General features: G+C 37.4%; 1 protein-coding gene across 3 annotated transcripts in view; it reads right to left on the reverse strand.

The window, feature by feature from the left end:
* The window catches only part of OTUD4 (OTU deubiquitinase 4), a 42,636-nt gene that overhangs the window by 13,669 nt on the left and 12,069 nt on the right, over positions 1–16,898 (reverse strand). For 2 of the 3 annotated variants that reach the window (XM_025874256.2, XM_025874254.2), the window contains exons 4-13: positions 15,663–15,709; positions 14,910–14,982; positions 12,925–13,006; positions 11,201–11,333; positions 8,024–8,081; positions 7,654–7,771; positions 7,496–7,560; positions 4,796–4,893; positions 3,657–3,760; positions 3,355–3,541 (exon numbers count right to left, since the gene is read on the reverse strand). In XM_025874256.2, the coding sequence (XP_025730041.1) occupies positions 3,355–3,541; positions 3,657–3,760; positions 4,796–4,893; positions 7,496–7,560; positions 7,654–7,771; positions 8,024–8,081; positions 11,201–11,333; positions 12,925–13,006; positions 14,910–14,982; positions 15,663–15,709 (965 nt within the window). The remainder of the gene's footprint in view (positions 1–3,354; positions 3,542–3,656; positions 3,761–4,795; positions 4,894–7,495; positions 7,561–7,653; positions 7,772–8,023; positions 8,082–11,200; positions 11,334–12,924; positions 13,007–14,909; positions 14,983–15,662; positions 15,710–16,898) is intronic. The other variant, XM_025874255.2, reaches the window with a different exon arrangement.

A 16,898-nucleotide genomic window follows, 5' to 3' on the forward strand; every position in this document is an offset into this window, starting at 1 on the left:
AAAAAGGCAGAGGAGCAAATTTGGACCCTCACAATCTTAGACCAGTCTTTCTCAGACCCCAGAGAGGATTCAGTAAGTGCCAGGCATTCCTGAAAGCTAAAACTACCTCACCACCATGTCCCATCCCCCAAACTGTACACCTCACCCTCACCCATCACACGGCAAGAGTCAAATCCTTCCTATCTGCAGTTAGCTGGAGCAGATACATGCAGCAATGACATTACTCCGTTTCAGCACGTGCACGGTGAAAGCATACATGGCAATCCTGCACTGGTTTCTGTTATATTTTATTATCTCCAAAGAGAGAGACCAATACCAGTAAGAAATGAACAAGTGAGAGGTCATAAGGCCCAACATTACAGTTCTTTTATTCTGTATCTAAAAGACTTCAAAACTGACATGTTAAATATAAGAAATAAAATCAAGATAAAGTAATGGGCTTAAACCAACTGGACTATTAGCTATAAATTCCATACTTTAATTAGATTTTTTTAAAACTCTTATTGCAAATAGTCATCAGCAGTCTCTAAATTTGTTTCAATATGCTAGTAAAATTCACTCTCAACCACAGTGGAGAAGGCACACTTAACTGCAAATCCAAGTAGGTTCCCATGTAATCAGTTACAATGTCAAAAATTCTTTGAAGCTTCATGTCTATATATTACCCACTGCCTTCTGCTATCGAGTGTTTTTATACAGCAAGTATATAGCTAACACATAAAAAAGATCCTAGGAAGACAAAGACATTTCACAACTGTCTGATTATTCTACCAATTCCTAGGAGATTAAATACAACACCACAAAAACACTGGCCATAAATTCAGTTTGTGGTAAACAAAAGTATAAAATCAGCCATTTAGTAGTCTATGTGTATTTTTAATATTTAAAACACTAAAGAGCAGGGGCGCCTGGGTGGCTCAGTCGTTAAGCGTCTGCCTTCGGCTCAGGTCAGGATCCCATGGTCCTGGGATCAAGCCCCGCATCGGGCTCCCTGCTCAGCGGGAAGCCTGCTTCTCCCTCTCCCACTCCCCCTGCTTGTGCTCTCTCTCTCGCTGTGTCTCTCTCTCTCTCAAATAAATAAAATCTTAAAAAATAAAATAAAATAAAATAAAACACTAAAGAGTACCTTTGTGTTCAAGGGGAAAAATGTTTCTTTTCTAATCTATTAAAAAAGTGAGAACTTTAAGGAAAATCTTAATTCTGCCTATGACCTTCATGTATTTACTTCCTATTTTTAGGTTTCCAAAGTTAATATTCAAAAGAAGTTAGTCCTCTCAAGTACTTTGCCTGCTTTGAAGAAGATGCCACCAGATCTTAGGGGAGTCTAATGTCCAAACAACAGACTTCACCCACAACCAGTTGATTAATGGCTCCAATTCTGTTAGGAGCAATAACCCACCACAATCCCTGAATGTCCCTTGCACACTGTTGCCGGGCGTGCCAAGAAGGCAAGGCCCTGACCACTCTTTACCCAGGCCAATTCTCAGAATTGTGTTTCTATCACCAACCTTCAGGAATGAGGTAACATCTTTCTTCTGACTGATTTTTAATCATTTGTTCTCGTTAGAACTTTTGGAAAGTTGGTTTGTGAATACATATGTACTTTTTATGCATATGTAAAATACACGGGCAGGGATACACAAGAATCTATGAACACTGGATGCCTCTGCAGACAGAAATTAGATTACTGGGAAAATAGGGATAGGAAAAATTATCAGAATAAATAAACTTCTGAATGTTTTGGACTTATAATGGACTCAAGGTCCTGGTGTTTTTATGATTGACGTGTGCATTCCAAAAAGATATATTCAATTCCTAACCCCTGGTACCTGTGCATAGGACTTTATTTATAATAGGGTCTTAGAGAAGTAATCAAGTTAAGATGAGGTCATACTAGGGTAGGGTGGGCCTAAACCTAATGACTGCTATCCTTATTAGGAAAGAGACAGACACACAGGGAGAACACCATGTGATGATGGAGGCAGAGACCAGGGTGATGCATCCACAAGCCAAGGAACACGGAGGACTGTAGGCAACACCAGAAGTAGGAGAGGATTCGAAACAGACTTGCCCCTAGAGTGTTCAGAAAGAGTATGGCCTTACTGACAACTTGACTTCAGACTGCTAGCCTCCAGACCCCTGAGAATAAATTTCTGCTGTTTTAAGCCAGAAGTCTGTGGTACCTTGCTACAATAGCCCCCAGAAAACTAACACAGTATTTGGCATAGGTCAACCTAGGAACCTACAACTCTGTCTTGAAGATCTTCATTACATAAGCTGTCTTTAATGACAAAAAGTTAAGAGGCACCCATGTGGCTCAGTCAGTTAGGCATCCAACTCCTGATTTTGGCTCAGGTCATGATTTCAGGGTTGTGAGATTAAGCCCCATGTCAGGCTCCCCACTCAGTGGAATTGAGATTCTCTCCCTCTCCTTCTCCCCCTGCCCCTTCCCCAACTCGCAAGCTCTCTAAAATAAATGAAAATCTTAAAAAAAAAAAAAAAGTTAAGTACATTCCCAAGAAAGGGGAATGCCCAAAAGCCAGAAATAAAGGAACTAAAGACCAGAGTTTGGCAAGCACATAAGCTGATGCTACAGCTGCTCAGGCAACTGGGGAGAAGCAGCTTGGAATGGGGAAGGCAACGGTCACAGTAACCTAGGAGGGCTCCAGCGCCCAAGAGACATGGCTAAGTTTGCGTGAGAAGGACAGCCTCAACTCAAAACACACCCTCTCAAAGTTCCTCCAAAGGGCTATAAACTACTCCACAAAAAGGCAGATTAGGGATAAAATAAAATCCACTGCACCGGAAAATTATGATCCTGAAGTTCATCGGTCTCTGGACATTCAGTCAGATTGCTAATATGCATGATTTACATTAACTTATAAAACTGGTAGCCCCATTCAATATGAGGCACATGACCACAAACAACCCAAACTTATCAGAACAAAGGAAACTGACCATTTTGGTTAAGTTCCTATATAAAGGGAACATCTCCCACCAAGGAACAGAAATGCAATTTGGAATTTAGTATTTAACAAATCACAAGCTACCAGAAAACTATTAAGTGCAAGAATAAGACTTGGCTAGGATAAGTCTTTATAAAGATCATTTGAAAAAAGTTATTCAAAACTAAAAATGCCTTACCCTAAAAATTACTTTGATTCATTTAAAGAGAATTATGCATTTAATTATAAAGAACTAAAATCCTCACATGGTATTTTATCAACAATACTTTTAATATTATACTATAGACAAATAAATGAACAAAAAATTTTAACGACTTAAATGCATGTAATGTGACAGATAAAAGAAATGCTACTCAATTTATATTTCCCTTGCAACCAAGGAGGTTACCTTATGATCTGTGAGGGTGTCCTACTAAGATTTTTGTGCTCACTGGAGGGTTTCTGAGATTGTGACCCTGCAGAATGACTACAGAATGCATGCTGTCTTACTCCCGAAGGATGCTGGAGTCGAGGAGGTAGTGCTGATGGAGCTTTTACTGGCTTGCTTGGATTCTTTGGCCCTCTGTAATCCATGTCTGTGACAAGAAGCCAAAAATACCGCATGATTTTCTTATTAACAAAAAAACAAAAACAAAAAAAACCCAAGTACCATCACCCCTCCCCCGAAGATTAATTTGATATAATCCTAACCAGAGTGGAAATTTTGTCCAGAAGTGGAAGGTTTTCTCATCTTCTTCCCTGATACGGTGTTCCAGGTTTCAGAGGGAGGTGGTTTGAGGTTCTTCGGGGAGTGTCTTCAAAAGAAAAACATTTATAACAACAAAGTATTCCTAGTAAGATCTACTTAAGTATTCTGCATGAGTATTTTTAACTTACAAAAGAATTTACAGTTTTAGTTCTTATATTTAAAAATTAAAGTACAAAGCATTTAGCAATCCAGATGTAATTCTAATCAAGTGAGATGACATAAATCAAAAAGCCTATTTTCTAACCTAAAAAAACTGAAAACTAAAAGGCTTTGAACACAACCTTAGCAAAAGACTGGATAAAAAAGGAATGACTTTAATTCTGTTAGATGTGCTGATGGTACTACAGCTAAGGTGGGGAGGGAGGAGTCCATATTATGTTAGAGAAATATATAAGCATCTATGTGTCTATAAAAAATGATGTGATGTCTGGGATTTGCTTTAAAATATTCAATTCCGTTCCCATTTTTAAAAAAGCGGGTTAGGGAGAACAGATCAGAAAGACTGACAAACACTGTTAGTTGCCGAAACAGAGTGATGCTTATAGTGAGGTTCACTGTACCATCTTTACATTTGTGTATGTTTGAAATTTTCCCTAGTAAAGTTTAGGCACGACTTACTACCTTTTTTTCTAACAAAAACAGCAGCAATCGAAACAAAAGGTGCTATAAAGTAAGACTGTGTAACAGCAAGTCAACCATAGTATTTTACTACTCCATGTGACAAACATTTAGTGAAAACCAACTATATGCAATGCAGTACTAAGTGAAAATTAGAAATGACTATGGTCCCTGTCCTCCAGTGATCCCCACTTTATAGTTAAAATAGAGTCAATTTCCCAAACTGCCTTTATGAAGAATGGTACATTCTAAACTGGAAACAAGTTTTTAAAATGCGTTAACACGCAAACACAACATTTGAACTCACACTGCTGTTTCAAGAGATCTAAACGAATACATTTTCTACACATTGGCAATACCTTTGGTTAGTTTACAAATACACAGAGCCATTTAGAAATCCACATGATTACAATAGGCTAAATGGAAGAGATAGTAAATGCCTTAGTTGAAGAGTAGTACATACTTCTTTCCAAGTTCTTCAACCAAAACTGGTCCATTCTCCGAGTGAACCCCTGGAAAGTCTGCATTAGAAAATTTTCCACTGTGATCCAACCTAACCTGCTGAACAATTCCAGAAAGAAAAATCAGTCACCTGCTTCCTTTGCATTAATAATCACCATTTAAATTTTTATCGTTTTCAATTAAAGAAAAAATGACTACATACTGTTAAAAAAAAAAAAAAGTTCAAACCGGTACACCATAGTATTTTTCTGACCGCCCAGACCTCTGTACCTCTAGCTAAAATAAAGACTTCTTTGTTTATACTTCCAAAGTTTTATAAACTGTTTCTGTAAGTAATTCAGGGAGAAGTAGGAACACAATCTATCAAGGCTCCAAACGAGAGGCAGCATGCCCTGGTTCTGAACAAAGGGTGACAGCACTGCACATACCAGGATTCTAGGCCCATCTTTTCTACTTACCAGCAAGATGACCTTTGGCAAATTACTGGTTTCATGCTTCAGTGTCCTCACATGCAAAATGGAGCTAATAATAGTACCTACATCATAGGACTCATGGAGATGGAATGAGGAACATATGACATACACAAAGGGCACTGACTAACACACAGCAACCACTCTGTAAATGAGAGCAACTAGTATTATAATTACTATTATCTTCTCACTTTCCCAACACTTAAAATGCGTAACTATGACCTTTTTTCTCCCACAAAATAGATCCATCACGTGTTCTCTAATATACATTTCATATTACCCAATAGCAAATTGTGACAAGAGTAAGCCTTTAGGTTTCTTCCTAGAGTCAAACGGTACTCAATGAACAGAGCATTGCACTGCTGATCACTGCACTAGGAGCCCAATGTACACAGCACTGCTTTAAGTTAACCTCCTACTTCTTATTAGTAGATTCAAGTCCTAAACCTGAGGTTTCATTCTTCATTAACCGAAAAAGGACAGTGTGCCTTCCTCTCTTCAACAGTCTAGCAATAAAACAGATCTTTCTGACGATTTTAATCTATATCAAAACTTTAAACTACATCTTACATGCTTGAGTAAACAAAGGTCACCTTTGAGTCATAGCAGTTTCCATAATAGAATTTCAATTAAATTTTTTATCCAAGTGAGATAGTCTAGTAGATATAGAAACAAAATACTCCTAAGAAGGAAAAAAAATTAACACACGTATCTGCTTTGCCATCTACTTTATCAAGAGCATCTACTTTACCAAAAGCACTGCAACCTCAAAGGAAATATACTTGACTTAAAACAGCAACAGTTTTAGTGTCGCAGCATAAGATAAGCAATCTTCTCTGTTAAGGGGGAGTGAGGGAGGGAGGCGCTAAACCCTAGATTCTCTTCTGCTTTATTCCAAGTTTTCCAAATCACTATAACAAAAGATTCTATAATTCTGTTCTGTAATTATAGCACATTTCTGACAATTCCGTAAGGAAGAACATAAATGAATCATATCCTCTTCTTCCTTTCCTTTCAAATATCTCAGAATGAGAACACTTAAAAATTCTCTTAAGATAGTCTATCATTGATGCTGATATAATCCTGGTCAATCAGATACTTTTCACAAACCCCTTTATCACACAGGAAATGAGTGTTACCTCCACAAGTCAAGCAAAAATGTTTGTCAATGCCTACTTTAATTTTTAGAAGGCAACACTTTTCAATGAAACTATTTTTTATGAAAATTATCTCCAAATAAAATTTTTGTGTACATAGATTATTTCTGTTTTGGAAATAGTACAATTTTTTCATAAACAAAAAACAGAAAAGGAACCTTAGAAATTATCCAGCCTTGGCATACTGACACTAAACTGGACAATTCTCTGCTAGGGGGTAAGAGGAGGTGTCGTGTGCACCATACGATATTTAGCAGGATCCCTGACCTCTACTCAGTGGATGTCAGTAGCACCTCCCTGGTTCTGACTACAAAAGTTGTCTGCAACACTGCCAAATGGGGAGTGAGGATTGCAAAATCATTCCAAGTTGAGAACTGATCTAACCCAACTTTCCCCTTTAACAATCAGCTACTTAAGTCCAGAGCAATAGTTTACGCAAAATAAATGGCAAAACTCCCTTCACTACTATTCATGCTCTTCCTCAATCCAAGAGAAAACCATTACGTATCCATGAAAATCTTCCAGGCCTATACTGTCCTATAAAGGACAAACTGGCCTGTAATGTCAAGTTTGAATCGATTTCAGTAATCTGCCAACTGTAATGAAAATATCTGAAACTCTAAGACGTTATTTTACTGCTTTCAAACAAGTAGTATCAAAGACTGACACTATACTTAAAGATCACATGATGGGACGCCATGGGTTTTATATACATACAATTTTGGTAACTTTAACGGGTCAAAACCTTAAACATTTACAGCTACTAAAATGTGTACGTGGTAGGGCGCCTAGGTGGCTCAGTTGGTTAAGCGACGGCCTTTGGCTCAGGTCATGATCCTGGAGTCCCGGGATCGAGTCCCACATCGGGCTCCCTGCTCAGTGGGGAGTCTGCTTCTCCCTCTGACCCTCTTCCCTCTCGTGCTAGCTCTTTCTCTCTCAAATAAATAAATCTTTAAAAAAATAAAATAAAATGTGTACGTGGTAAAGTATATTCTGAAATCTCAAATTAACATTCAAACTTGAACTATCTTAATTTTCAAGTAAAATCTTTCCTTCCCCTATATAATCACTTACTTGACATTTATCTCCAACTTCATACTGTAAGCCAGCAGCAATGGAATAATCACGTTTTTGTTGAGCTGTAAACAACATCAGTATAAGTATCAAGTTGACTTAATTATTTTCAAATGCCACAAAGCAAATTTATGGAAAATACAGATTGTTTAACTTACCTTGCTTAGACTTCAGCCAAATTTCATATTCCACATTTCTATAGACTGCTGGATTGAGAGACTTAAGAACCTTTCTAGACAAAGGGAGGCTAGAAGAGTTCCCATTGTTTTTCGGGTGCTAAACAAACAAAGTCAGGAAGTCCAATCAACACAGAACAGAAACGCTTTTAAAACATTTTTGCTTGAGATACGTATAAGAGTAAAATCAAACGAAGCAGAAAAGTTAAAAAATTAGGAAGTGACCAAAAATTTGCTCAGAATCAGATGATCCTGACTCCCATTGAAAATGTACAAGAAAAAATTAAGACTAAATTCATGTGCTTTCTTATGTGGAAGAACTAATTAAAACCATTAAAAAAAAAAAAAATACCTGATCACTCGACAAAGCTTTAACTCCGTTCACATCATTAGCAGTGGTAGCTTTACTCCTACAAAACAAATATAACCATAATTAAAAGTACAAAAATGTTTATGCAATTAACTTATCTTAACCTCACATAAAAATCTCCAAAGTCACAGTTAACGTTCCAAAAAGTCAAAGCTATATTCCAGTGAGCTCATACAAGCTTTATTATAAGGATGTATTTTTACACACACCCGCATACACACACACAAACAGGGCATGCACATGCACACACACATATGTATGCACATTAAAATATAAATCAAAAACTGTATCAGTAATTCTTTATGTAAGGCTCATCATCAAAAAACAAAATTGAAATTTGGGTGCATAGAAAACTGAATTTATGTAACATTTAATGTAAAAATTTTCTTTCAGTATATAGATGAGGCTCCATTAAACAAAATATTCCACAACAATGAGCGCAGACACAAACTAAATAAGTAATCAGTATGTTAAATGATGGTAAGTGCTATCTCCAGGGTGGGGTGGGCTCCAGGTAACAGAAATGATAGCGTTGAAACACAGGCTTGAATAATAAAAAGTGAGATGAGGAAAGGACTTGCTAAGATGCCTTTTCCAATAAAGAATTAAAGGTGATGAGACAGCAAATCATACAGCTATTCAGTATTCCAGGCATAGAGAACAGCAAGTGGAAAGACCCTGGGGTGGCCAAGAGACTGGCAAAGCAGGAACACAGTGATGGCAGGTTGAACGGAAGATGAAAGGAGACTGTGGTCTTCCATCCTATAATTCCTCCATAATTAATCAATCTCTAGTCTTCAGGACAATCTCCAAATCTGTGTCCTTAAATGTGGGAATATTTAAGAGACCCCAATCTACAGTCTAGACTAAAAAATCACCCATAACTCCCACTACACTTCAGGACTGACCAATATGAATGTGAAAAGAATCCAGGCACAAGAGTAGAGTGACATCCTTGGTCTTTCCTCCCTATTACGTAAACTATGCCAATCTATCGTGCCATAATTATGCAACATTCTTCCCTAACTGAAGCCTTATCCTCCTTAAGCTAGATACGACACAAGAGAAATGTTATTAATGCAACAAAAAGTTAATTTCAAAAAGGCTTCCAGAAGGCCTAGGTGGCTCAGTTGGTTAAGCGTGTGCCTTCGGCTCAGGTGATGATCCCAGGGTCCTGGGATCAAGTCCTACAGCGGGCTCCCTGCTCAGTGGGCAGCCTGCTTCTCCCTCTGCCTCTGCCTGCAGCTCACCCTGCTTGTGCTCTTTGTCAAATAAATAAATAAAATCTTTTAATAAAAATAAATAAATAAATAAATAAAAAGGCTCCCATGTTGGGGAGCCTGAGTGGTACAATCAGTTGGGCATCCAACTCTTAGGCTCTGGTCGTTATCTTGGGGTCTTGAGGTCAAGCCCCATACCAGGATCTGTGCTCAGCCGGGAGTCTGAGATTCTCCTTCTCCCTCTGCCCCTCCCACTCATGCACGCCTCTGCATGTGCACACTCTCTTGCTCTCAAATAAATAAATCCTTGGAGAAAAAAATGGCTTCCATGTTCAAGGGCTACACACTAGCAAAGTATAAAAAGACTGCACTTTACAATGAGCACATCTTCCCTCGTAAACTTCTCTAGCTTACTAGCCTTAACTTCATACTCTAGTTCATCAGCCAACTGCTATCCCAGACCCAACTGTTGCTAAAATGATTAGCAGTAACCAAAGGGCATGTGCTGAAGTGCCCCCACACCAACCACAGGTAATAAGTTATAACAAAAGCTAGTCATTCTCTCTCTCAACTTCCTCTAAGCTCAGTGGCACATCCTAATCAGAGAGGTGTCTAAATTAAATGATGGAGCAGAACTGCTATCTGTCCAAAGTTAGTCTACTCTAGAATTAAGTTTACAACAGCAGACCCAGATTCTAACCTGACTCATTTCTCTTACAAAGAAATGGTAGTCAATCAAATTTTCAATGAGGATCAGAAAAATGTAACTCAACAAATGCCTGGTATTTCAGATAAAAGGAGATAATATTTAACTATTTAATAAAGAATTAGATATTCTGGGCGCCTGGGTGGCTCAGTTGGTTAAGCGACTGCCTTCGGCTCAGGTCATGATCCTGGAGTCCCGGGATCGAGTCCCGCATCAGGCTCCCTGCTCAGCAGGGAGTCTGCTTCTCCCTCTGACCCTCTTCCCTCTCGTGCTCTCATTTTCTCTCTCAAATAAATAAATAAAATCTTAAAAAAAAATTAGATATCCTAAGGCTTAATTTCATTTCTCTAGTTTCACAATATGTAACACCAACTAGGATACTTTCATACTCTAACAAACTAGGAATAATATACTTGTATCTTCACGAGGAATGGAACAGGGTAGGTTCTTATAGAGAGTAAATGTTTTAATACTGTTAATAAAAACTAAAACCTGTCGGACACGGTATCTAGAAACTAGGCTATACACATTATTTCTTTAAATTCTTACAAATTCCCTCCTTCAAGGAAATACTAATATATCCTAATTTTATATAGAATTAGGGCTTCCTAGTGAACTTAAGTAACTTGTCCCAAGTCTAGTTAGTTTGGCAGGAAGCCAGGATTGAAACCAGATCTGGCTGTCCACAGCCCCAAGCTCTTAACCACTACCCTACACATCCTGTGTGGAAAAGAAAAGCCTGAGAGACTCTAAGTTAAAAGGTGCTTGTTCACAACCCTAAACAGAGGCATTACCCAGAGCTCTCCACATACTTGTACCCCAACTTGGGATTTTTATTATCTAAAAAGAAAAAGGAAGGCATTATCTGAGTAAGGAAACAATAAAAGAAAGCCACGGAAATAAAATGGTCATTTTTTCATCACTGGGTATGTAAACAAATGACAGGTTAACCTTAAAATTTCAAAATATACACACATATACGCAGGACTAAGTCTATTATACACATACATATATTTGTAGCTCATGTAGAAATAGAGCCTTTCAACCAAAAACATCAACTTTCAAAAACAGTCCCATAATAAAAATTAGCTAAAAATCAGTAAAAAAGAAACTTGTACTGCAGATGGCTGTATTTTAGGAATACCATAGGCAACTCCATGCCTCACATTCCTTATTGAACTGTTTCTTTATAGGGTACTATAAAGATATTTTAGGACTTAAATTCATTCTTACTTGCAACTGTCATCCTCTGAATCTGATATTTCACTGTTGTTCTCATCAGCTACTTCAGAGGTGTCCAGTCCCATCAATATTTTACTAACATCAGTTTTAAATACCTTCTCATACAGCAATTCATAAAGGAGAGCTGCAATTAATAAGAGAAACATTATGCAACATTAACTAATTTTACGTTTTAACACAAAATTGACAATGTCTATTGCCCAGGCTTCAAAAATCCTAACTAGGGCACCTGTAACATCTTCTGATCAGTAACACGATTTAACCGAAAAGTTACCTAGATAGAAAGCAACTAGAATTTGTGTCTCTGTAATTCGAAATCATTACATAAGATACTGCCATTTTTAAAACACAAAAAGGTACCACAACCGTGAAACAAGTATGATGACAGTAAAAGCTAAACATGCATATTGAGCAATTACTGCATTCCAGGCACTGTGCAAAGCCTTCATATATGTTCATACTTAATTCCAGGCACAGCAAAGTATTATTATTCTAACAGTACAGATGAGGAAACTTGAGAATTAGAGAGGTTCACATAATCTGCCCAACCTTAAGAGATGTGGAAAGAAAACATTAAGAAACTTTAAGATTCCTAGAAGAGGACAGCTTTTCATAAAGGACTCCAAAAACAGCTGTTATAAAATGTATTCTGAGCAGCCACTGAAAGAAGCATATTTAATCAACTTTTTTGCTTTAAAAAAACAAACCTCTAGAAAACACAAAAAATATAGATTACCAAATACTCAAAAACGTATTACACATGGTGTTTAGGACTCTCATTTGGTTATACTGCAGTGATCTTTATGAAACTAAAAATTCATCAACAATAGGTGCCCACTCTCTAAATGAGTCCCCAAAGAGACCTTCTCACAGACCACTTTTTTTCACCCCTGGTATCATCCAAACCACAGGCACTGAGAAGCAAAGGTAAGGTAGGCTTCATGAGCTATCCTTCCCAAAGCTGAAATGTCTAGATTTTAACCAGCTGGAAGAGGAGGACACAGCCCAGGATACAGACAGCTACACTTTCTTACTTTAAAACAGATCCATCAGTCTTAAAAACTGCATTACAAATATCTTTACTGGTCACCACTAGCTTAAGAACAGAGGAAAAAGCTGTTACATGCCCAGCACTGATGCTCTGTTTGAGTGATGATAAAGGAGAATAAAGTAGAAAGGAACTACTGAAGCGGTATTTCTCAACTGGGGAAGGAGAGAGGATTTTATCCTTCCAAGAAACACCTGGCAAAATCTGGAGAAATTTTTTGCTTGCTGCAATGAAAAAGAGAGCCCTCTACATGGTACATGCCAGGGATACCACTGAACATCCCATAATGCAAAGAACAGCTCCAAAGAATTATCTGGCCCAAAATGGCAGTACTGTCAAAGTTAAGAAAACCTGTTCTAGAGGCAAAAAGTCAAACGCCTGATTTGCTCATTTAGATTTTCAAGCTCTATACCAGCAACTTTAAAAACACATACAAATCCTTTATAGCAAAATGAATTGCTGCAGGAAAGAAATAACTGTATTTACAAGTCAAACTCAAGCTACTAGCTCCTTTTCCTAGTCAAACAAGTTTTTATTACAGTATTAATATTTTTGCTAACCTAAGATTCTTAGTATATCTTTGTATACAACAAAACAGACTTGTCTGCATTAATACTGTATAGCTTAGGAATATAACTTCCTATACAAACACAAGGGTGATACTCACACTGACACATTGCAGAGTTCTCTTTATACTTTATGGGGTAGACAATATCATAATGATTTCCATTTGAAAAACACAGTAATACCTGAAAGGGAAAAATTAAAGACACCATTCAGTCCTTCATTTATGACACTTACATAGCAACTTTTATCTCTAATTTCTCTGAATTACTAATAAATAATTTCCAAATAGAAAATGATTATTTTAGGGGCACCTAGGTGGCTCAGTCGGTTAAGTGTCTGCCTTTGGCTCAGGTCATGATCTCAGGGTCCTGGGATCGAACCCTGCATCGGGCTCCCTGCTCAGTGGGGAGTCTGCTTCTCCCTCTCCCCACCCCGCTCATGCTCTCTCTCCCTCTCGCACATGCACTCGCAAATAAATTTTTTTAAAAAATGATTATTTTAGGGGCGCCTGGGTGGCTCAGTCGGTTAAGTATCCGACTCCTGATTTCAGCCCAGATCTTGGTCTCAGGGTCATGAGTTCAAGCCCCACACTGGGCTCCATGCTGGGCATGGAGCTTACTTAAAAAGATTATTTTAGAAGCAACCTAAGGCTTCAATGTGGTCAACTATGGTATATCCAATGCTGAAATGTTACACAGCCATTAAATCAAAAAGTTCTTAATGACCTGGTGAAACGCTTATGGGATCACAAAAAATACACAATATACATGAAAACAACAGAATTTCAGCTACTTAAAAAACAAGACAGCTGAAAGACTGTAAGAAAATACTAAATACTCCAAAACCTTATTAAGATGCTTACCTCTAACAGGCAAAATCAAAAGCAAATTTCTTTTTTTTTTTTATTATTTCCTTTTTATTGATCTTATCTGGGATAAGGCAAGTCCTCCTGATTTCCAAGGTCAATTTTTTTCCCTGCCAAATTCTGGGAACTTTTATAACCTATTCCTTTTAAATTTTTATTTTAAAGTAGGCTCCATGCCCAACACGGTGCTTGAACTCACAACCCTGAGATTAAGAGTCACATGCCCATGGACCGAGCCAGCCAGGAGCCTCTAACCTATTCTTTTTTTTTTTTTCTGCAGCTTTAGTTTTAAGTACTTTCTAAATAGTCAATTACTTATGCAACGAGATATACACACTGATTTTGTTTGGATTATGTTGTATTCCAAAACCTGTATTGGAAAGGCCAAATCCAGAGCCATGCACCTCAGAAACTCTGAAGTCCTTTTTATAAAGGTAGTATCTCACTCAATTCCCCTCCCCCTTAACACCATTAGCATGATGATGACAAAACACTTCAACTTGGCCTGGATGATTCCAAAACTGCTAAGTAAAACAAGGTTCTCTTAATGAATCAACTGAGGGTTTTTTTTTCTTTCTAGTCTTCACATAATTTTTCAGTTGTTTCCAATTTGTGACTAGATAATAACACCTCAGCCAGTAAATTATCTTTATAAGGAGAAATATATCACTATTACCCAAGTATTTTTGGATGCATTGGCAGAATCTATTTTCACAAGTTATTTTAGTACTTAATGTTTATAGTGATGCAAACGGTCTAGTTAATCATATACACTAGTATCTGAGGTTTCTTCCTCTAGTATAATGTTCTGATAGCGTTCAACACAGTGATGTGTGGGAAGAAAAAACAAATACAAAATATGACTCAAAAACAATTAACAGGTGGGGCACCTGGGTGGCTCAGTCGTTAAGTGCCTGCCTTCGGCTTGGGTCATGATCCCAGGGTCCTGGGATTGAGCCCCCCATCGGGCTCCCTGCTCTGTGCAAAGCCTGCTTCTCCCTCTCCCCCTCCCCCTGCTTGTGCTCCCTCTCTCGCTGTGTCTCTGTCAAATAAATAAATAAAATCTAAAAAAAAAAAATGATTAACAGGAACTTTAAAAAAATTATAACCTTCATACAAAAATATTTCAAAAGGTCACCTTAAAATCAGAGCTCAGAAGGTCAAGGTGGCAAGTGGTTCTTTTACTTAAATCCTTTAGAAACACTTAGAAAAATTCTTACCTTCTCCGGAAAATTATTTTCAGTTACTTGTGAAGGAGAAACATTTGGTTCCTGATAAATGATAAAATCTTTCCTGAAAATAAAATTGAGCAATTACTTCTGAGAAAACGTATTTCATGACTTAACCATTTGTTAATTCATTCATCAAGAGCCTAATATGTTCGAGCAATGTTCCAGGCGGTGGGCACAGAGCAGTAAAGACAGTAATACAATAACTAAGTTGTAAACACCTATATGAAAGTACCTTTTTAAAAAGTAGAACTTCAAATATAATTTGCATACACGTTAACTTCAGATACAATTCTAAAAGCAGACTTCAAAACTACAGAAATTGTGAAGATGGAATTTTACACAGATTATTTCAGAAAGAAAAAATAAAGCATTCACCTGCTCCTCTCCCAAACAAAAGTAGTAAAATAATAACATGGGGTGTTTTGCCTCTGTTCTAGTGGCCATCTGATGCTACCAGCCCTGATAAAGTAGGAAGCCATTCCTCTATCAAGTTGTAAGTGATATCGTTTATAGGCCTGAAAAAAGTCTGTATTCCTTCCTGAAAATATTTTGAGAATTATAATTTCTCAATGCTGACATATTTAATGTCAAAATCTAACTGATGCAATTAAAAAATCTAAAAAAAAAAAGCTTCACAGTTAAGGCATAAAACTGCTTTGCTATTTTAACAATTTTTTAGTATAATGGAATATACTAATTTCCCACTCAGTTTTTGTTTCCTTATGTTACTACAGTGTTTACCTGTACATAAGAGAAAGGGCACTTATTTCCACTTGTCCAACCCATTCCTGTATTGAAGAAAAAAAGTTGGCACTTAAGTGTCTCATACTTTTACAATACATATACCTCTATACAATACCTTAAAACATATCTTTATACAACATATCTAATGAGCTAGAAAAAGCTCATTAATATATTATGAAAACATTTATATAAAACAGAACTTACATATATAACTAAAAAACTATTTAAAAAAATAGCCCAAGTCTCTGTTGTAAAAATCCTTAGTAACACAGGGTGAAATGATAGTTCCTATTGTTATGGTAAGACCACGGAGTGGTATCTCTAAGTGGAGAACCTGCTGAAGGCAAGGACTCTGTCCTTTAACCTAGCACCCAGAACATAGCTTGGAACATGTACATGCCCAGAAAATGAGATGCTGTAAATAGAAGGAGAACTCAGGAATCACAAAGGTTAAAAAAGGAGTTGGTCTGTTATTTTCAGGGTGATTAAAAGTACAAAGAGATCAGTGTCCTAGCAATCTTTCTGAAATGAGACAGAACTTCTACAGCCCTAAAGGAGTCACTTTATGTTTTTAAGCCTATTAGAGGAAATGGCCAGTATATATCAAAATTTTAAATATCCATACATACTCTTTGACCCAGCAATTCAAATTCTGTAAATCTATCCTAAACAAGTATTTCATAGGTCCACAAAAATGTACATAAACAAGGATGTTCACTGTAGCTATCTGTAATAGTTCAAAAAAAAATTTTTTTAAGAAAGTCTGAATATTCCACTAATATGAAAGAAGTAATCAAATAATTTATGGTTCATCCACACCATGCATGGAACACCATGCACTCATCTAAAGAATGAGGTACACCTACACGAACTGAGTTGGAAAGATCAGACTGTCATGTATAAGAAGTCAGTCATGGGGTGCCTAAGTGGCTCAGTCGGTTAAGCATCCAACTCTATTTTGGCTCAGGTCATGATCTCAGGATCATGAGACAGAGCCCCGGGTCAGGCTCCACGCTTAGTGCGGAGCCTGCTTGAGATTCTCTCTCTCTCTCCCTTCTGCTCCCTCTCCCTGCCCATTCGCATACGCATGCTGTCTCACTCACTCTCTAAAATGAATTAAATCTTAAAAAAGAAAAATCCTATTGGGTAAGAGAAACAAAAAGGTAGGTTTAGTGTATGTATGTGCAGGTGTATGAGGACTAGAAGGATACATCCTAAATTGACAGTGAAGAC

Source organism: Callorhinus ursinus, unplaced genomic scaffold, assembly GCF_003265705.2.
Source record: "Callorhinus ursinus isolate GAN/ISIS: 27379988/994484 unplaced genomic scaffold, GSC_fseal_2.0 scaffold4, whole genome shotgun sequence".
Classification (NCBI taxonomy): Eukaryota; Metazoa; Chordata; class Mammalia; order Carnivora; family Otariidae; genus Callorhinus; species Callorhinus ursinus.